The sequence below is a fragment of the Octopus bimaculoides genome, chromosome 3 (assembly GCF_046866305.1).
Source record: "Octopus bimaculoides isolate indiv1 chromosome 3, ASM4686630v1, whole genome shotgun sequence".
In the NCBI taxonomy this organism is placed as follows: Eukaryota; Metazoa; Mollusca; class Cephalopoda; order Octopoda; family Octopodidae; genus Octopus; species Octopus bimaculoides.
The window spans coordinates 77,527,121-77,549,680 of record NC_142930.1 but is presented as its reverse complement, the minus strand read 5'-3'; the positions used below and the strand labels follow the sequence as shown (position 1 = coordinate 77,549,680).

General features: G+C 45.2%; 1 protein-coding gene across 13 annotated transcripts in view; it reads right to left on the bottom strand.

Annotated features, from left to right (window-relative positions):
• The window catches only part of LOC128247375 (BPTF-associated chromatin complex component 1-like), a 134,861-nt gene that overhangs the window by 27,290 nt on the left and 85,011 nt on the right, over nt 1-22,560 (bottom strand). For all 13 annotated transcript variants that reach the window (XM_089349252.1, XM_089349242.1, XM_089349243.1 and 10 more), the window contains one exon: nt 7,436-7,578. In XM_089349252.1, coding sequence (XP_089205378.1) covers nt 7,436-7,578 — 143 coding nt within the window. The remainder of the gene's footprint in view (nt 1-7,435; nt 7,579-22,560) is intronic.

Genomic DNA, 22,560 nt, shown 5'->3' with positions numbered 1-22,560 from the left:
AAGTTACTTGAAGCATTTAACGAAATAGAAGGGGATATAGCATCATACAACGTGGAAGACAATTGGAGATTTCTGCGGGACAACCTGTTGAAAGCCACCGACCAGATTTGTGGGTGGTGTAAGGTCCCCTCCCAACCCAGAGTAACGTGGTGGTGGAACAAGGAGGTAGACAGGGCTATTAGACAAAAGAAACAAGCTTGGAAGGACTGGAAGAACGGTGGTAGCAGGGAATTGTACCAATGTGCCAGAAGGGAGGCTAGGCGACAGGTTTATTTAGCCAGAGGGGAAGCAGATAAGGAAAGATTTGCCAATGTTCTGCGCCGTGAGGACCAAAGACTCGAGGTATTTCGGGTTGCAAGACAGTGTAGGAGAGAGAATAGTGATGTTGTAGGAGAGAAATGTGTTCGCATGGATGATGGTACGCTTGCATTAAATGAGGATGCAAAGAAAGAGGTCTGGAGATGCCACTACGATAGATTGCTTAATAAAGAGAATGAATGGGAGAAAGAGAGCCTGCCTTATGTCGACCCAATAGAGGGACCAGCTATCCGAGTTGATAGTACCAGGGTAGATAAAGCAATTAAGAGTATGAAGACCGGGAAAGCCCCCGGCCCATCAGGAATCACTGCAGAGATGCTCAAAATATCTGGCAGTGTTGGCTATAGCCTAGTCACCCGTATTACGAACCAGGTGATACACGAAGGAGTCATACCCTATGACTGGTGTAGCAGCATCATAGTCAACTGCTACAAAGGTAAAGGGGACGCTTTAGATACAAATAATTACAGAGGCATCAAGCTGTTAGATCAGGTTATGAAAGTTACAGAGAGGGTCATAGCCCAACTAATTAGGGAGCGAATCAATTTAGATGAGATGCAGTTTGGGTTCGTGCCAGGTAAAAGCACTACTGATGCCTTATTTCTAGTGAGACAGTTGCAAGAGAAATACCTAGCCAAGGATAAACCTCTGTACCTGGCTTTCGTTGACATGGAGAAAGCCTTTGACAGGGTCCCCCGATCCCTTATCTGGTGGTCAATGAGGAAACTTGGGATAGAAGAATGGCTAGTGAGAGCTGTGCGAGCCATGTACAGAGATGCGGCCAGTAAGGTGAGGGTTGGAAATGAGTACAGCAATGAATTCCGGGTAGAGGTAGGGGTCCAGCAAGGTTCCGTCCTCAGCCCCCTATTATTTACCATAGTCCTCCAGGCAATCACAGAGGAGTTCAAGACAGGTTGCCCCTGGGAGCTCCTCTATGCTGATGACCTTGCCCTAATTGCGGAGTCACTATCAGAACTAGAGGAGAAGTTTCAGGTGTGGAAGCAAGGTCTAGAATTGAAGGGCCTTAGAGTCAACCTAGCTAAAACCAAAATCCTAATAAGTAGGAAGGTAGATAAAACACAAACCCCTTCAGGTAGATGGCCCTGCTCAGTATGTAGAAAAGGAGTAGGTAGTAACTCTATAAGATGTACCCGGTGCAAGCTATGGACACATAAGAGGTGCAGCAACATCAAAGGCAGGTTAACTAGCAAGTTAGTTTTTGTTTGTGGCAGATGTTCAGGTGCAATAAAGACTGCAAACAAACAGGAAACAACTTCTATCTCATTCCAGGGTGAAAAACTAGAGGTAGTCGATAGCTTCCGCTATCTGGGCGACCAAGTTAGTAGTGGGGGTGGGTGCGCTGAAAGTGTAGCTGCTAGAATAAGAATAGCCTGGGCAAAGTTTAGAGAGCTCTTACCCCTGCTGGCGACAAAGGGACTCTCACTCAGAGTAAAAGGCAGACTGTATGACGCATGCGTACGAACAACCATGCTACATGGCAGTGAAACATGGGCTGTAACTGCTGAGGACATACGTAAGCTCGCAAGGAATGAAGCCAGTATGCTCCGTTGGATGTGTAATGTCAATGTGAATACCCGTCAGAGTGTAAGTATCTTGAGAGAAAAGCTGAACATTAGAAGCATCAGTTGTGGCGTGCAAGAGAGACGATTGCGCTGGTATGGACATGTGGTGAGAATGGAGGAGGATAGCTGCGTGAAAAAGTGCCACACCCTAACAGTTGAGGGAACCCGTGGAAGAGGTAGGCCCAGGAAGACCTGGGCTGAGGTGGTGAGGCAAGACCTTCGTACATTGGGCCTCACCGAGGCGATGACTACGGACCGAGACCTTTGGAAATGGGCTGTGCGTGAGAAGACCCGGCAAGCCAAGTAAGATCGTTGCCAGTGCCCCTGGACTGGTTCTTGTGCGGGTGGCACATGAGATGCACCATTTTGAGCGTGGCCGTTGCCAGTACCGCCTGACTGGCTCCTGTAGGATTTTCGAGCGAGATCGTTGCCAGTGCCCCTGGACTGGCTTGTGCGGGTGGCACATAAAAGACACCATTTCGAGCGTGGCCGTTTTCGTGCGGGTGACACGTAAAAGCACCCACTACACTCTCTGAGTGGTTGGCGTTAGGAAGGGCATCCAGCTGTAGAAACTCTGCCAAATCAGACTGGAGCCTGGTGTTGCCATCCGGTTTCACCAGTCCTCAGTCAAATCGTCCAACCCATGCTAGCATGGAAAGCGGACGTTAAACGATGATGATGTATAGAAAATATTCGCCTTTATATATTTAATCCTTTATATTGAACACTCAATATTTCATCTATTCAATAAGACATATTCCATATATTCAATAAGACATTCAATACTTTATTTCATAGTACCATCCATTTTTATTTTATATTATATATTGTATATTCCATATTCTATATCCCACATTGGTTTTGCAGGAATATAAATAAAACATAAAAAACAGACAGTGTTGGAACTCTTTTAAACAAAATAATATATGTATATATATACACACACATCTATATATATATAGATATAAAAATATATATCTATATATCTATATACACATCTATATATATATAAAGATATACAAATAGATATGTGTGTATATATATATACACATCTATATATTGATACACAAATATATATGTATATATCTGTATATATAATATATATATATAAATATATATGGATATACATATATATACATATATAGATACATATATGCATATATATACACATATATATACATATATATACATATACATACATATATATACATACATATATAGATACATATATACATATATATACATATATATATATACATATACATATATATATATATACACACACATATATATATATATATATATATATATATACATATATATGTTTATACATATATATATATATATACATATATATATACATATATATATATACATATATATATATACATATATATATATACATATATATATATATATATATATATATATATATATACATATATATATATATCATCATAAATATACAGGGATTAGCAATTGAGTTGCTTCTCCAACATACTGAAAATTTAGAAATAGCAGTCAAAGAACTACTGATTCCAAACTACAAATTTTTCTCTAAAGCGGATGGCGATATTTATGGCACACATAGAACAAAAACCGGAGGGAAAAGCGTAAACAAACCAAGCCTTTAGTTAATTGGATACGAATCATTTCATGGTTAAGTGAATGGAAATTTCACTATTCCAATCTTCAGCCCAAATATTCTGATAAATTTGAAAGTGTCTCTAAAAAAATTCACGGTAATTTTTGGCCATGCGACACCAAAAATCAACGATAAGAAAGGCACTTACGAATTCATCGGCTAGCGAGTTTATCGTTGATTTTTGGTGTCGCATGGCCAAAAATTACCATGAATTTTTTTAGAGACACTTTCAAATTTATCAGAATATTTGGGCTGAAGATTGGAATAGTGAAATTTCCATTCACTTAACCATGAAACGATTCGTATCCAATTAACTAAAGGCTTGGTTTGTTTACGCTTTTCCCTCCGGTTTTTTGTTCTATGTGTGCCATAAATATCGCCATCCGCTTTAGAGAAAAATTTGTAGTTTGGAATCAGTAGTTCTTTGACTGCTATTTCTAAATTTTCAGTATGTTGGAGAAGCAACTCAATTGCTAATCCCTGTATATTTATGATGATAAATAGTTTTACCGATAAAAGTTTTTTCATACTGAACTACTTGGCAAAATTGTTAATTATTAATTCTATTATTAATTGACGATTCTCTGCCCTTATTCTTGTATATATATATAGTATCATCATCATCGTTTAACGTTCGCTTTCCATGGTAGCATGGGTTGGATGCTTTGACTGAGGACTGGTGATCCAGATGGCTACACCAGGCTCTAATCTGATTTGGCAGAGTTTCTACAGTTGGATGCCCTTCCTAATGCCAACCACTCCGAGAGTGTAGTGGGTGCTTTTACGTGCCACCGGCACAAAGCCCGGTCAGGCAGTACTGGCAACGGCCACGCTCAGAATGGTGTATTTTATGTATATATATATATATAGATGTATATATATAGATATATGTATATATATATAATTAATTCAATAATAGGATAAAATCTTTTACAAGAGTTTATCAAGTAGCTAGCGTGAAAAAACCTCATAAGGAAAAAATCCATCATTTATTCCCTAGAATATATTTATTTGTATTTATATAAGGGCATTACTATACAAGAATGCCTCACGCTATGAGGGACTACTAAGGTCAAACTACCATAATAAACACATTTTTAGCGAACGCGAGGAAATGCAACTCTCAAAGATGGCCTTTTAAAAACAGACTGAACTATATATCGAACGATTTCACAGTTATTACAACAATATGTAACTTCTGATCATCAGTATAGTATGGTCAAAATACATAAAAATAAACAAAAGATTCAACATACCAAAATGAACACCTCATGTATCCGGGATAGTACATAGAAGATTGTTTATCTCTAATACTGCTGGCACTCCATCACGACGTCGAGGGTTCCAGTTGATCCGATCAACGAAACAGCCTGCTCGTGAAATTAACGTGCAAGTGGCTGAGCACTCCACAGACACGTGTACCCTTTACGTAGTTCTCGGGGATATTCAGCGTGACACAGTGTGACAAGGCTGACCCTTTGAATTACAGGCACAACAGAAACAGGAAGTAAGAGTGAGAGAAAGTTGTGGTGAAAGATTACAGCAGGGTTCGCCACCACCCCCTGCGAGAGCCTCATGCAGCTGTAAGTGTTTTCGCTCAATAAACACTCACAACGCCCAGTCTGGGAATTGAAACTGCGATCCTATGACTGCGAGTCCGCTGCCCTAACCACTGGGCCATTGCGCCTCCACGTTTATCTCTACATATCTATGTAAAAAGCGGGCTTTTTTTTAATTGCATCTCGGTACATGTATTTTTTCCGGAATAAAATTCAAGCACTGAATATATTCCGGTTGTATATTTAATTAATTCAATAATAGGATAAAATCTTTTACAAGAGTTTATAAAGTAGCTAGCGGGAAAAACCTCATAAGGGAAAAAATCCATCATTTATTCCCTAGAATATATTTATTTATATTTATATAAGGGCATTACTTGAACGTAAGAAGCATCAGTAGTGATGTGCAAGAGAGATGATTGCGCTGGTATGGTCACGTGGCGAGAATGGATGAGGACAGCTGTGTGAAAAAGTGCCACACCCTAGCGGTTGAGGGAGCCTGTGGAAGAGGGAAGACCAGGGATGAGGTGGTGAAGCACGACCTTTGAACATTAGGCCTCACTGAGGCAATGACCACTGACTGGGACCTTTGGAAATAAGCTGTGCGTGAGAAGACCCGGCAAGCCAAGTGAGACCTAAATCCAAGGCCTCTTCCAGGGGTGTAGCCAGCCCACTTATTCGTACCTTTCCTCCATTGGACACTAAACTCCTCTTGCGAAGACCTGTTGAGGCAAGTGAAATCGAAATCGAACTAAATTGTTCTGTGTGCCATAAATATCGCCATCCGTTAGAGAAAAAATTTGTAGTTTGGAATCAGTAGTTCTTTGACTGCTATTTCTAAATTTTCAGTATGTTGGAGAAGCAACTCAAGCTAATCCCTGTATATTTATGATTATAAATGGTTTTACTGATAAAGGTTTTTTCATACTGAACTACTTGGCAAAATTGTTAATTATTAACTTTATTACTAATTGACAATTCCCTGCCCTATATCTGTATATTTTATATTGATGCCTCTAAGTTGGATGGTTAAACCGTAATCCCTTTATACGGGACTATTTGTGACGCACATAGAATAGATTCTTTGGAGTGAAATGTTTTGAACTCACTAGCCGATAAATTTGTAAGTGCCTGCCTCACGTGGTCTTGATGTCGCATGGTCAAAATTCACATGAGTTTATTAGACACTTTCAAATTTATTAGAATATTGAGGCTGAAGAGCGGAATAGGGTAACTTCATACCCTTAACCGTGAAACGTTGTACCCAATTAACTAAAGGCAGGTTTGTTTTTGCTTTTCTCTTCTGTTTTTTGTTCTGTGTGCCATAAATATCGCCATCCGTTAGAGAAAAAATTTGTAGTTTGGAATCAGTAGTTCTTTGACTGCTATTTCTAAATTTTCAGTATGTTGGAGAAGCAACTCAAGCTAATCCCTGTATATTTATGATTATATATATATATATGTATATATAAACCTTAGGCAGGACACAATTTTATATGAATCTTCATTTGGTGTCCAATTTCCAAGCTGTCATGGAGTGAACAGACTATGAGTGTGAGTCAGCTTTTGTTTGGAGTTACTGCCTTTCTAAATGGATCAGAGGCTCACGTCTCACTGCTATGTTTTATTTTTAGCTTGATTTGTATGATTGGATGTAAAGAGAAAGTGATGACAAGAGTCAGGAATGGTAAGTGAAGGCTGCAAGAATATTGAGAGGGCAGTGAAGAACACTAATAGAGGTGAAGATGAGGATGATACTGAATATGTAGATGCAAGCTCCACAAACCACAGAAAACCTGTCTGAGAGAGCAGTAACTCTGAATAAAAACTCTGGTCCCTTACTAAACATTAGCTTTACTGCAGATTAAACTCTATAGTGCTGGTAGTATGATGAAATGTACCCAGTACATGCTGTCAAGTGGTGATAAAGCATCCAGCTATAAAATCAAACCAAACACAAGAATGGCAGTTTGTTATGTTGCACTGTGTCAGATAAAGAAGTGCCAAGATCTGTCCTATCCATATTAGGATGGTAAAATGGGTGTAAAATGATAGTGATTCTTCCCTCAACTTTTTTAAAATTTCCATTAATCATCATTGAGGTGCTAGGTCGGCATAATTTTGAGAGCATCAAAAAAGTGTAGTATTTCTCTGGCTCTTTACTCTCTGTGTTCAAAATCACACCAAGGTCAATTTTGTCTGTCATTCTTTTGCTGTCAATAAAATCAGTACCATTCAGGCACTAGGGTCAACAGTATTGACTAACCCCTCCTTTCGAAAGTTCTAGGATTTTAAAAATTTAATTTAGAAACTGTTATTGTTATTATTACCTGAAGATCTCTGTTTTTTAGGCTGTGGTTGTTCTGAGATTGTGGGTTTCTGTGAAACTTGTTTCTTTGGTGATGCATCAGTTGGTGGCTGTAAACCAGCATCTTCATATGCCTTCCTCTTCAGTTGGGCTTTAATCTGTGATCTAATAATAGTTAATAATTATGATATAACAAACAGGCTCAATCTTCCCTCACTTCATATAACTGTTTCTAGATATTTCTAAAACACATCTTTCAATCAATCAATATTTATTTACTTCATACAAATGTTATTTACTTCTCAATAAGAAATTAGACCTGTTTTGTTCATGCCACCTGCAAGGAAAATAAATGTATTTAAGAATTGAAATTATGTCAGACGTGTGAAAAAGTGAATACAATGGTTGTAAAAAATTTGGTTGTTCTGCACTTCCTAACATTCTACCAAACTGAAACAGACAGTTATCATGTGCCTTGGACATAGATAACTGTGATAAAGTTTAAACTCAAGACCATGTGATAAAATACTGTTTACAACTAAAATATTTCATTAATTTTAATTCACACATGTTTCAATACTAGTAGTACATCTTAACATCAAAAATAATTACTAACATGTTAGTAACTTCTCAATTGAACTGGCATTTGTGTAAATCAGTGTATGTGATTTAACAAAGTTAATAATAGTGACTAGAAACACAATGTTACCATTGGTTGTAAGAGAAGGATGGTTGGTTGTTGAGGAAATTACAATGATTGAAACTAATTTAGTCAGTCAGTTTTTTCTGTCCATGGTTAGATTGTATAGGGGGAGAATTCACAAAAACAAACAAAAGACGAAGACAGGTGATGTAGACAACAAACAGATGTATTAGTTTAACACTCGGGAAGTGAAAAAGTCTTTAACGTTTCAAGCCTACGCTCTTCCACAGAAAGGAACACAGAAAGAAATAAGGAGAGAAAATAAAGAATGTGTAGTGGCTAGTGATCTATCATGGTGAATGCAAGACAGAAGGGTCACACAGGAGAGCTAGGAAGAAGGGGAGATAAAAAAGTAGTGGTGATCCCAAAACGAAGGTGTGCGTGCGTGTGCATAAGAGAGTATGTATGTGCATGTGGAAGAGGGCTGATGACCTTGATGTATGCGTGTGTGTATGTGTAGGTGTGAAGATGTGGGGCTGGGAAGTGGTCAGTGCTAGTGTGTGCATGGTGGTGTGATGTGATGTGTTGTGTGATATGGTGTATGGTGTAGTGGTGTTGTGTGATGGTGTTGGGAGGTGGGAGAGGCGAGTGGGGAAAGCAAGGGTAGGGTAGAGGTGGGGTATGTGGGTAGGCAGAGGGTGGGGTATGTGGAAGGGGTTGGGATTACGAGGGAAGGGTGACGATGAAGGGGAAGGAGAAGGTGGGCAGGAGTGAAGAGAAGAGAGAAGTACGAGTTGGAGCAAGAGAGGAGAGGTGGGTGGGAGGAAGTAGGTGTGAGGGGGAGAAAGGCGAGGGGAGGAGAGTTGAGCTCATGTGGCGCAAAGGAGCGAGAGAGAGACCCTATCTTGTTATAAAAGAGGAGCATTGTTGGAGATGATCCGGTGTCAGATGATGAAAGGTTAGAGTGTGACAGAGAAATAGAGAAGCTTAAACAGGTGTTTTGCTATAGAGGAGATACATAGTTAACCAGCAAGAGAGAGAGAGGTACAAGAAAGGACAGAAACAGATGTGCTGATGTAAAGGAGATATTTAGTTTCCTAGTCTGATGGAAAAGCAAGAGGAGAGAGAGAGAGAGAGAGTGATCAAGAATGAGGGCAGTAACAGGTGTGCTAATACATGGCTACCGAGCCAGAAGGAAGAGCAAGAGAAAGAGAGAGAGAGAGTAGTAAACAGCAAAAGTGCAAGAGAGAGCAGGAGAGAGATGGTGAAGTGCCAGTGTATACTCACATGTAACAAGGATCAGAGCATGGATGTGATGGTAGAGTAAGGAAAAGAGAGGTACAGAGGTCATAATATTCACAGCTGGGTATTGCCAAGAAGGCACAGGTAGGGAGTGGGAATTGCAGTGACTAGTAAAAACCTGGGTAGAAAAATGGTGGAGGGTGGGGAAGCAGTGATACAGTGAGTAAGAGACAATCATAGTTTATGAAGAAGAAATGTAAGGAAGAAAAAGATGCAGTTTAGAAGAGATGTATTTCAGTTTCTTGGGGTAGAGTGTATGAAAAGTTTGTTTTTTAGCCGCCAAACATCTCAGTTTGTCATTTCCTTCATAAACCCTAACATCCTAAGATCAATCCTCAACACTTCATCCTATGTCTTCCTGGGTTTCCCCTCTACCACAGGTACCATCCACTTTCAGTGACAGGCACTTCTGTATACATCTGTTTTTACTCATGCACACCACATATCCAAACCAAAGTATTCTCTCCTGCATGCCATATTTAATCCCTCTTATGCCTAACAGTTGTGCTTTGTTGGTCATGTACACTAATGTTGCAAATCCACAGCATACTACCTTCATTCCTCTCCAGTCTATACATGTCCTCTGCATTCATAGCCCATGTCTCACTGCCATGTAGTGCACAAAGGTATATTTATTTGCATATATGTGATCCCTATATGTGTATTTGTATACATATATGAAAGTGAATGTATGTATGTATGTATGTATATATATATTTAATATTTTGGACTAATGGGTATATGTTAGTGTGTTGAAGTGTTTAGTAGAGCACTGTCACAGTTTGGGCTACCTGGTGTCATCCGTAGTCAGGGTATATTACCGTTGGATCTGCTTCAGGAACTCCGCAGTGTTAGTTGACATAATGCTAATTTCTTAAGTAGCCAGAAGATGGGTTTAGTATTAATCTTTATTTTGTCCAATGGTCGTTTCGATCCAGCCTGCAACTGTCCCGTATGGGTGGGACTCTGTTCAACATGTTGTGTTGCATACACTTTGGAGAAATAGGTGTGCAGCTATAGAGGAGATACATGGCTATCCAGCCAGAGGGAAGAGCAAGGGAAGGAGAGAGATAGTGAAGTGTCAGGATATACTCACTAGTAACAAGGATCAGTGCATAGATATGACGGTAGAGTAAAGAAGAGAGAAATACAAAGGTTGTAATATACGGGTCATGTGTTGCCAAGAAGATACAAGTAGGGAGTGGGGATTGCAGTGACTGGCGAAAACCTGGGTAGAAAAATGGGTGGGGTGGAAACAGCAATACAGTGAGCAGGGCAGTGAGAGAAGGAAAGGGGATTGGAAGACCATCATAGTTTATGAAGAGGAAATGTGAAGAAGAGAAAGATGCTGTGTAGAAGAGGAGATGTAAGTTGATTTCTTGGGGTAGGGTGTGTGAAAAGTTTGTTGTTACATGTGGGTGGGACACAACTCTTCTAGCATTCAGTTTCAATGATGTGGGTGGATCTTCTCTAGAACCTCATATCACCAAACATCTTGGTCCATTGTCATTTCCTCCATGAGCTCTAACATTATAAGATTGGTCCTCACCACTTCATCCCAAGTCTTTCTGGGTCTCCCTCTTCCACAGGTACCATTCACTTTCAGTGACAGGCATTTCTGTATACAGCTGTCTTCACTCATACACATCACATGTCCAAACCAACACATTTTCCTCTCCTGCATACCACATTTAATCCCTCTTATACCTATTCTTTCTCTCAACACAGTTGTGCTTTGTCAGTCATGCACACTGATGTTGTAAATCTAATGAAGTCTACTACCTTCATTCCTCCCCAGTCTACGCATGTCCTCTGCAGTCAGAGTCCATGTTTCATTACCATTTAATATAGCCGTTCTCACACAAGTATCATACAATCTTCTTTGTGCATTGGCACTGAATTGCTTCAAGTTCTGCCACCAATTTGATGTTTTGCAGTGACCACAGCTGGGAGCAGTAATCCAGATGTCCTCCATAGGAGTAGCAAGGTATCCTCATTTCTGGTTTTGAATGATCTAAGGATCCATCCAGCTGCTCGCCTGCACAGTGTTGCCACCCTGGCAATATGCACATAAAATGTTGCATCACTGCTAATGTGGATTCCCAGGTCATGCACCGATTCTAACTTTGGGATTACACTGCCTCCTGATCTTTATACATTCCAATTGTAATCTGTTTGTGAGATGATAGCAGAGTACTTGAACTTATCAGCATTGAACTGCATGTTATTTTCATCAGCCCATTTGTATATTACATGCAGATAATTGTGCAGTTTTACTATGTTATCAGGGTCCTTGACTGCCTGAGATGTTTCTGTATCATCAGTGTAGCTGATCAAAGAGGCTGGTGAGAGTGGTTGATTGTATGACAGATGACATGTCTGAGAGAGCCACTAAAAGCAGTAGTGGTCTCAGTACAGTTCCATGAGGAACTCCATTTTGGATTGATGTCTCCGCAGAGAGATCATCATTGGCTGCAACTGCCTAAAATCTATCCTTTAAAAAGTCATGCAGCCACTCTCCCAGCTTTCCAGTGATACCAAGGCCGCATAGTGCGGGCGACACATGAAATCTTCCGAGCGGGATCGTTGTCAGTACCCCTGGACTGGCTCATGTGCGGGCGACACATGAAATCTTTCGAGCGGGATCGTTGCCAGTGCCCCTGGACTGGCTCATGTGCGGGCGACACATGAAATCTTTCGAGTGAGATCGTTGCCAGTGCCCCTGGACTGGCTCTTGTGCGGGTGACACATGAAATGTTTCGAGCAACATCGTTGCCTGTGCCCCTGAACTGGCTCTTGTGCGGGGCCGTTGTAGGATTTTCAAGCGAGATCGTTGCCAGTGCTCCTGGACTGGCTCATGTGCGGGCGATACATGAAATCTTTCGAGCGGGATCGTTGCCAGTGCCCCTGGACTGGCGCATGTGCGGGCGACACATGAAATCTTTCGAGCGAGATCGTTGCCGGTGCCCCTGGGCTGGCTCTTGTGTGGGTGACACATGAGGTTTTTCGAGTGAGATCGTTGCTGGTGCCCCTGGACTGGCTCATGTGCGGGCGACACATGAAATCTTTCGAGCGGGATCGTTGCCAGTGCTCCTAGACTGGCTCATGTGCGGGCGACACATGAAATCTTTCGAGTGGGATTGTTGCCAGTGCCCCAGGACTGTCTCATGTGCAGGCGACACATGAAATCTTTCGAGCAAGATCGTTGCCAGTGCACCTGGACTGGCACTTGTGCTGGTGACACATGAAATGTTTCGAGCGAGATCATTGCTGGTGCCCCTGAACTGGCTCTTGTGGGGTCCGTCGTAGGATTTTCGAGCGAGATCGTTGCCAGTGCCCCTGGACTGGCTCATGTGCGGGCGACACATGAAATCTTTCGAGTGGGATCGTTGCCAGTGCCCCTGGGCTGGCTCTTGTGCGGGTGACACATGAGGTTTTTCGAGCGAGATTGTTGCCGGTGCCGCTGGACTGGCTCATGTGCGGGCGACACATGAAATCTTTCGAGTGGGATCGTTGCCAGTGCCCCTGGGCTGGCTCTTGTGAGGGTGACACATGAGGTTTTTCGAGCGAGATCGTTGCCGGTGCCACTGGACTGGCTCATGTGCAGGCGACACATGAAATCTTTCGAGCGAGATCGTTGCCGGTGTCCCTGGGCTGGCTCTTGTGCGGGTGACACATGAGGTTTTTCGAGCGAGATCGTTGCCGGTGCCGCTGGACTGCCTCATGTGCGGGCGACACATGAAATCTCTCGAGCGGGATCGTTGCCAGTGCCCCTGGACAGGCTCATGTGCGGCGACATATGAAATGTTTCGAGCGAGATCGTTGCCAGTGCACCTGAACTAGCTCTTGTGCGGGGCAGTCGTAGGATTTTCGAGCGAGATCGTTGCCAGTGCCCCTGTACTGACTCATGTGCGGGCGACACATTAAATTTTTTGAGTGAGTTCGTTGCCAGTGCCCCTGAACTGGCTCTTGTGTGGGGCCGTCATAGGATTTTCGAGCGAGATCGTTGCCAGTGCCCCTGGACTGACTCATGTGCGGGTGACACATGAAATCTTTCGAGCGGGATCGTTGCCAGTGCACCTGAACTAGCTCTTGTCCGGGGCAGTCGTAGGATTTTCGAGCGAGATCGTTGCCAGTGCCCCTGGACTGACTCATGTGCGGGCGACACATGAAATCTTTCGAGCGGGATCGTTGCCAGTGCCCCTGGACTGGCTCGTGTGCGGGTGACACATGAAATCTTTCGAGCGGGATCGTTGCCAGTGCCCCTGGACTGGCTCATGTGCGGGCGACACGAGATCTTTCGAGTGGGATCGTTGCCAGTGCACCTGGACTGGCACTTGTGCTGGTGACACATGAAATCTTTCGAGCGAGATCGTTGCCAGTGCACCTGGACTGGCACTTGTGCTGGTGACACATGAAATCTTTCGAGCGAGATCATTGCCAGTGCCCCTGGACTGGCTCATGTGCAGGTGACACATGAGGTTTTTCGAGCGAGATCGTTGCCGGTGCCGCTGGACTGGCTCATGTGCGGGCGACACATGAAATCTTTCGAGTGGGATCGTTGCCAGTGCCCCTGGGCTGGCTCTTGTGCGGTTGACACATGAGGTTTTTCGAGCGAGATCGTTGCCGGTGCCGCTGGACTGGCTCATGTGCGGGCGACACATGAAATCTTTCGAGTGGGATCGTTGCCAGTGCCCCTGGGCTGGCTCTTGTGCGGGTGACACATGAGGTTTTTCGAGCGAGATCGTTGCCGGTGCTGCTGGACTGGCTCATGTGCGGGCGACACATGAAATCTTTCGAGCGGGATCGTTGCCAGTGCTCTTGGACTGGCTCATGTGCGGGCGACAAATGAAATCTTTCGAGTGGAATCGTTGCCAGTGCCCCTGGACCGGCACTTGTACGGGTGACACATGAAATGTTTCGAGCGAGATCGTTGCCGGTGCCCCTGAACTGGCTCTTGTGGGGGGGGGGGCGTCGTAAGATTTTCGAGCGGGATCGTTGCCAGTGCCCCTGGACTGGCTCATGTGCGGGCGACACATGAAATCTTTCGAGCGGGATCGTTGCCGGTGACCCTGGGCTGACTTTTGTGCGGGTGACACATGAGGTTTTTCGAGCGGGATCGTTGCCGGTGGCCCTGGGCTGGCTCTTGTGCGGGTGACACATGAAGTTTTTCGAGCGGGATCGTTGCCAGTGCTCCTGGACTGGCTCATGTGCGGACAACACATAAAATCTTTCGAGTGGAATCGTTGCCAGTGCCCCTGGGCTGGCTCTTGGGCGGGTGACACATGAGGTTTTTCGAGCGAGATCGTTACCGGTGCCGTTGGACTGGCTCATGTGCGGGCGACACATGAAATGTTTCGAGCGAGATCGTTGCCAGTGCCCACGGACTGGCACTTGTGCGGGTGACACATGAAATGTTTCGAGCGAGATCGTTGCTGGTGCCCCTGAACTGGCTCTTGTGGGGGGGCAGTCGTAGGATTTTCGAGCAGGATCGTTGCCAGTGCCCCTGGACTGGCTCATGTGCAGGCGACACATGAAATCTTTCGAGCAAGATCACTGCCGGTGCCCCTGGGCTGGCTCTTGTGCGGGTTACACACGAGGTTTTTCAAGCGAGAACGTTGCCAGTGCCCCTGGGCTGGTTCTTGTGCTGGTGACACATGAAATGTTTCGAGCGAGATCATTGCCAGTGCCCCTGGACTGGCTCATGTGCGGGCGACACATGAAATCTTTCGAGTGGGATCGTTGCCAGTGCCCCTGGGCTGGCTCTTGGGCGGGTGACACATTAGGTTTTTCCAGCGAGATCGTTGCTGGTGCCCCTGGACTGGCTCATGTGCGGGCGACACATGAAATCTTTCGAGCGGGATCGTTGCCAGTGCTCTTGGACTGGCTCATGTGCGGGCGACACATGAAATCTTTCGAGTGGAATCGTTGCCAGTGCCCTGGGCTGGCTCTTGTGCGGGTGACACATGAAGTTTTTCGAGCGGGATCGTTGCCAGTGCTCCTGGACTGGCTCATGTGCGGACAACACATAAAATCTTTCGAGTGGAATCGTTGCCAGTGCCCCTGGGCTGGCTCTTGGGCGGGTGACACATGAGGTTTTTCGAGCGAGATCGTTACCGGTGCCGTTGGACTGGCTCATGTGCGGGCGACACATGAAATGTTTCGAGCGAGATCGTTGCCAGTGCCCCTGGACTGGCTCTTGTGCGGGGCACTCGTAGGATTTTCGAGCGAGATCGTTGCCAGTGCCCCTGGACTGACTCATGTGCGGCGACACATGAAATCTTTTGAGCGGGATCGTTGCCAGTGCCCCTGGACTGGCTCATGTGCAGGCGACACATGAAATCTTTCGAGCGAGATCGTTGCCAGTGCCCACGGACTGGCACTTGTGCGGGTGACACATGAAATGTTTCGAGCGAGATCGTTGCCGGTGCCCCTGAACTGGCTCTTGTGGGGGGGCAGTCGTAGGATTTTCGAGCAGGATCGTTGCCAGTGCCCCTGGACTGGCTCATGTGCAGGCGACACATGAAATCTTTCGAGCAAGATCACTGCCGGTGCCCCTGGGCTGGCTCTTGTGCGGGTTACACATGAGGTTTTTCAAGCGAGAACGTTGCCAGTGCCCCTGGGCTGGTTCTTGTGCTGGTGACACATGAAATGTTTCGAGCGAGATCATTGCCAGTGCCCCTGGACTGGCTCATGTGCGGGCGACACATGAAATCTTTCGAGTGGGATCGTTGCCAGTGCCCCTGGGCTGGCTCTTGGGCGGGTGACACATTAGGTTTTTCCAGCGAGATCGTTGCTGGTGCCCCTGGACTGGCTCATGTGCGGGCGACACATGAAATCTTTCGAGCGGGATCGTTGCCAGTGCTCTTGGACTGGCTCATGTGCGGGCGACACATGAAATCTTTCGAGTGGAATCGTTGCCAGTGCCCTGGGCTGGCTCTTGGGCGGGTGACACATGAGGTTTTTCGAGCGAGATCGTTACCGGTGCCCCTGGACTGGCTCTTGTGCGGAGCACTCGTAGGATTTTCGAGCGAGATCGTTGCCAGTGCCCCTGGACTGACTCATGTGCGGCGACACATGAAATCTTTTGAGCGGGATCGTTGCCAGTGCCCCTGGACTGGCACATGCACAGGCGACACATGAAATCTTTCGAGCGAGATCGTTGCCAGTGCCCACGGACTGGCACTTGTGCGGGTGACACATGAAATGTTTCGAGCGAGATCGTTGCCGGTGCCCCTGAACTGGTTCTTGTGGGGGGGCAGTCGTAGGATTTTCGAGCAGGATCGTTGCCAGTGCCCCTGGACTGGCTCATGTGCGGGCGACACATGAAATCTTTCGAGCGAGATCACTGCCGGTGCCCCTGGGCTGGCTCTTGTGCGGGTGAAACATGAAATCTTTTGAGCGAGATCGTTGCCGGTGCCCCAGGATTGGCTCATGTGCAGCCGACACATGAAATCTTTCGAGCGCCATCGTTGCCAGTGCCCCTGGACTGGCTCATGTGCGGGCAATACATGAAATCTTTCGAGCGGGATCGTTGCCAGTGCCCCTGGACTGGCTCATGTGTGGGCGACACATGAAATCTCTCGAGCGGGATCGTTGCCAGTGCCCCTGGGCTGGCTCTTGTGCGGGTGACACATGAAATGTTTCGAGCGAGATCGTTGCCAGTGCACCTGAACTGGCTCTTGTGGGGTGCCGTCATAGAATTTTCGAGCGGGATCGTTGCCAGTGCCACTGGACTGGCTCATGTGCGGGCGACACATGAAATCTTTCGAGCGAGACCGTTGCCGGTGCCCCTGGGCTGGCTCTTGTGCGGGTGACACATGAGGTTTTTCGAGCAAGATCGTTGCCGGTGCCCTTGGACTGGCTCATGTGCAGGCGACACATGAAATCTTTCGAGTGTGATCGTTGCCAGTGCCCCTGGACTGGCTCCTGTGCGGGCGACACATGAAATCTTTCGAGCAAAATCGTTGCCAGTGCCCCTGAACTGGCTCTTGTGCGGTGCCGTCGTAGGATTTTCGATTGAGATCATTGCCGGTGCCCCTGGACTGGCTCTAGTGCAGGTGACACATGAGGTTTTTCGAGCGAGATGAGCGTGGCCGTTGCCAGTACCGCCTGACTGACCTTCGTGCGGGTGACACGTAAAGGCACCCACTACGCTCTCTGAGTGGTTGGCGTTAGGAAGGGCATCCAGCTGTACAAACTATGCCAAATCAGATTGGAGCCTGGTCTAGCCATCTGGTTTCACCAGTCCTCAGTCAAATCGTCCTACCCATGCTATATACATGCACACACATACACATGTATATATACACACATATATATACATATATATCTACATATATATATATATATATATATATATATATATATATATATATATATATATATATATATATATATATATATATTAATTATACGTTTTATTTATTAAATTCATACTTATTCATTTTCTAAGCTTCCTAAATTCATGCTACGTATATATTCTATTCACCTAGATTTCATTGCTCTTTTAAAAATTACGATTTATGCATTGTTGTCTCTCAAATATTTAAAATCTACGATTAAGAGCCCTATCTCCTGGCTGATGGTACCTACCTACCCCTACCCATTTTCCTTTATTCAAAAATTCTTATCGCTCCTTTAAAATTATGGCTTTTAAGTGTTGATTTCTCAGCCCAAGAATTACAGCGTGATGTGCTGCTTGACTGGTCCCCCCACTCTCTCTCTTTATATATATATATATATATATGATGATGATGATGATCCTTCTCCCGCCATGCCTCTGTCTACCCCTCCATCCCTCTCTAAATCAGTCCCTCTCTCTCTCTCTCTCTCTCTCTCTCGTAGTTTTTCCTTAAGGTTTTCAGGTTCTGGGTATATATAAATGAGAAATCCATTCTAAATTATCTCAATCTCTTCTCTGCTGACATACTACGACGAAGTCTCCAAGATGCAGATAAGATAGAGATTTTTTATTTATTTACGGCTCAACATCTCATACCTTTCGCGCTTTAGTCTGCCCTCTATTATTTATCTTGTTTCTCTCCATGAAATTCAATTGAATTCAGTTTTTGTCTTAAATTCATACTTATTCATTTTCTAAGCTTCCTAAATTCATGCTACGTATATATTCTATTCACCTAGATATCATTGCTTTTTTAAAAATTACGATTTATGCATTGTTGTCTCTCAAATATTTAAAATCTACGATTAAGAGCCCTATCTCCTGGCTGATGGTACACCCGCCCTCCCACCCCTCCACTGGAAGTGCATGCCTCTGTCATCCTGTCATCCTCGGATGTCTCCTGGAACCCATCTAGTGGCCTTGGCCATCCTCTCCCCAACCTTTGGGTAGCGCATTAAGTTTGAGTAATGTTTGCAGGTTGTAGGTACTGTTTTGCTTATGAATTCTTCCAATTGCAAGTTTTCTTTTCAGGTACACGACACTGCTTTCCCCTTTCCCAGGCTACAGGCCCACACCCCCAACACCCATACTGTTAGGATTGGCACTCTCAACGTCGGCACGCTGAAAGGTAGATCTGGTGAAATTGTTGAGATGCTTGAACGCAGACGCGTAGATATGTGCTGCATCCAGGAAGTAAGATGGAGAGGAGGTTCTGCGAGGTTCCTCACAGGCAAAGAACACAGGTACAAGATTTTCTGGGCAGGGAACACTGATGGGGTCGGGGGCGTAGGAATACTTCTAGCGGAGAAATGGGTGGATAAGGTAATCAAGGTCATTAGAGTAAGTGACAGAGTACTTAAGATTAGACTAGTGCTTCATCATAGATTAGTTCCTGTCATCTCAGCCTATGCACCTCAACCGGGGCTACCAGATGGTCTGAAAGACCAATTCTATGACACCCTCTTGCAAACTACCTCGTCGACGAGTGACAGGGACCTTCTCTTTGTGGCTGGAGACTTCAATGATCATGTCGGACGTTGTGCTGGAGAGTTCCATAGCATACATGGAGGCTATGGCTTCGGTTCCCGCAACGAGGAGGGAACCAGACTGCTGGAGTTCTGTGATGCAACCGATCTTATGGTCTGCAATACCAACTTCAGGAAACCTGCCAGTCACCTAGTCACCTACTGCTCCGGCAGACACTCTAGCCAAATCGACTACATCCTCACCAGAAATAGGGAAAGAGGGCGGCTTATAAATGCCAAAACCTACCCTGGCGAAGAATGTACCCCACAACATAGATTGGTAGTTAGCGACTTTGGGATCAAGGCAAAATGGGAGCCCAGAATTAGACCGGCTTGGAGGAGAAGGGTGTGGAAGCTTAAAGACCCTGCAAATGGACAGAGACTTAGAGACAAGTTACTTGAAGCATTTAACGAAATAGAAGGGGATATAGCATCATACAATGTGGAAGACAATTGGAGATTTCTGCGGGACAACCTGTTGAAAGCCACCGACCAGATTTGTGGGTGGTGTAAGGTCCCCTCCCGACCCAGAGTAACGTGGTGGTGGAACAAGGAGGTAGACAGGGCTATTAGACAAAAGAAACAGGCTTGGAAGGACTGGAAGAACGGTGGTAGCAGGGAATTGTACCAATGTGCCAGAAGGGAGGCTAGGCGACAGGTTTATTTAGCCAGAGGGGAAGCAGATAAGAAAAGATTTGCCAATGTTCTGCGCCGTGAGGACCAAAGACTCGAGTTATTTCGTGTTGCAAGACTGTGTAGGAGAGAGAATAGTGATGTTGTAGGAGAGAAATGTGTTCGCATGGATGATGGTACGCTTGCACTAAATGAGGATGCAAAGAAAGAGGTCTGGAGATGCAACTACAATAGATTGCTTAATAAAGAGAATGAATGGGAGGAAGAGAGCCTGCCGTATGTCGACCCAATAGAGGGACCAGCTATCCGAGTTGATAGTACCAAGCAATTAAGAGTATGAAGACCGGGAAAGCCCCCGTCCCATCAGGAATCGCTGCAGAGATGCTCAAAATATCTGGCAGTGTTGGCTATAGCCTAGTCACCCGTATTACAAACCAGGTGATACACGAAGGAGTCATACCCAATAACTGGTGTAGCAGCATCATAGTCAACTGCTACAAAGTTAAAGGTGACGCTTTAGATACAAATAATTACAGAGGCATCAAGCTGTTAGATCAGGTTATGAAAGTTACAGAGAGGGTCATAGCCCAACTAATTAGGGAGTGAATCAATTTAGATGAGATGCAGTTTGGGTTCGTGCCAGGTAAAAGCACTACTGATGCCTTATTTCTAGTAGGGACAGCTTCAGGAGAAATACCTAGCTATGGATAAACCTCTGTACCTGGCTTTCGTTGACATGGAGAAAGCCTTTGACAGGGTCCCCCGATCCCTTATCTGGTGGTCAATGAGGAAACTTGGGTTAGAAGAATGGTTAGTGAGAGCTGTGCGAGCCATGTACAGAGATGCTGCCAGTAAGGTGAGGGTTGGAAATGAGTACAGCAATAAATTCCGGGTAGAGGTAGGGGTCCACCAAGGTTCCGTCCTGAGCCCCCTCTTATTTATCATAGTCCTCCAGGCAATCACAGAGGAGTTCAAGACAGGTTGCCCCTGGGAGCTCATCTATGCTGATGACCTTGCCCTAATTGCGGAGTCACTATCAGAACTAGAAGTTTCAGGTGTGGAAGCAAGGTCTAGAATTGAAGGGCTTTAGAGTCAACCTAGCTAAAACCAAAATCCTAATAAGTAGGAAGGTAGATAAAACACAAACCCCTTCAGGTAGATGGCCCTGCTCAGTATGTAGAAAAGGAGTAGGTAGTAATTGTATAAGAGTGCAAGCTATGGACACATAATAGGTGCAGCAACATCAAAGGCAGGTTAACTAGGAAGTTAGTTTTTATTTGTGGCAGATGTTCAGGTGCAATAAAGACTGTAAACAAACAGGAAACAACTATCTCATTCCAGGGTGAAAAACTAGAGGTAGTCGATAGCTTCCGCTATCTGGGCGACCAAGTTAGTTGTGGGGGTGGGTGCGCTGAAAGTGTAGCTGCTAGAATAAGAATAGCCTGAGCAAAGTTTAGAGAGCTCTTACCCCTGCTGGCGACAAAGGGACACTCACTCAGAGTAAAAGGCAGACTGTATGACGCATGCATACGAACAGCCATGCCACATGGCAGTGAAACATGGGCTGTAACTGCTGAGGACATACATAAGCTCGCAAGGAATGAAGCCAGTATGCTCCGTTGGATGTGTAATGTCAATGTGAATACCTGTCAGAGTGTAAGTATCTTGAGAGAAAAGCTGAACATTAGAAGCATCAGTTGTGGTGTGCAAGAGAGACGATTGCGCTGGTATGAACATGTGGTGAGAATGGATGAGGATAGCTGCGTGAAAAAGTGCCACACCCTAACAGTTGAGGGAACCCGTGGAAGAGGTAGGCCCAGGAAGACCTGGGCTGAGGTGGTGAGGCAAGACCTTCGTACATTGGGCCTCACCGAGGCGATGACCACTGACCGAGACCTTTGGAAATGTGCTGTGCATGAGAAGACCCGGCAAGCCAAGTAAGATCGTTGCCAGTGCCCCTGGACTGGCTCTTGTGCGGGCGGCACATGAGATGCACCATTTTGAGCGTGGCCGTTGCCAGTACCGCCTGACTGGCTCCCGTAGGATTTTCGAGCGAGATCGTTGCCAGTGCCCCTGGACTGGCTTGTGCAGGTGGCACATAAAAGACACCATTTCGAGCGTGGCCGTTTTCGTGCGGGTGACACGTAAAAGCACCCACTACACTCTCTGAGTGGTTGGCATTAGGAAGGGCATCCAGCAGTAGAAAATCTGCCAAATTAGATTGGAGCCTGGTGTTGCCATCCGGTTTCACCAGTCCTCAGTCAAATCGTCCAACCCATGCTAGCATGGAAAGCGGACGTTAAACGATGATGATGATGATGATGATATACATAAACCAGGGTGACAGAGACAGGCAGAAACAAGGAAAATGCCCCTTCTATTTGAATACTATGCAAATATTCTTTTATTTTTTCTGAAATTTAATTGTTTTCCATATTTACAGCTGAAAAAGTCTCAATGACTGAAACTGGTACTAAAATGTTTATACATATACATATATACAGGCATAGGAGTGGCTGTGTAGTAAGTAGCTTGCTTACCAACCACATGGTTCCGGGTTCATTCCCACTGTGTCTTCTACTATAGCCGCGGGCTGACCAAAGACTTGTGAGTGGATTTGGTAGACGGAAACTGAAAGA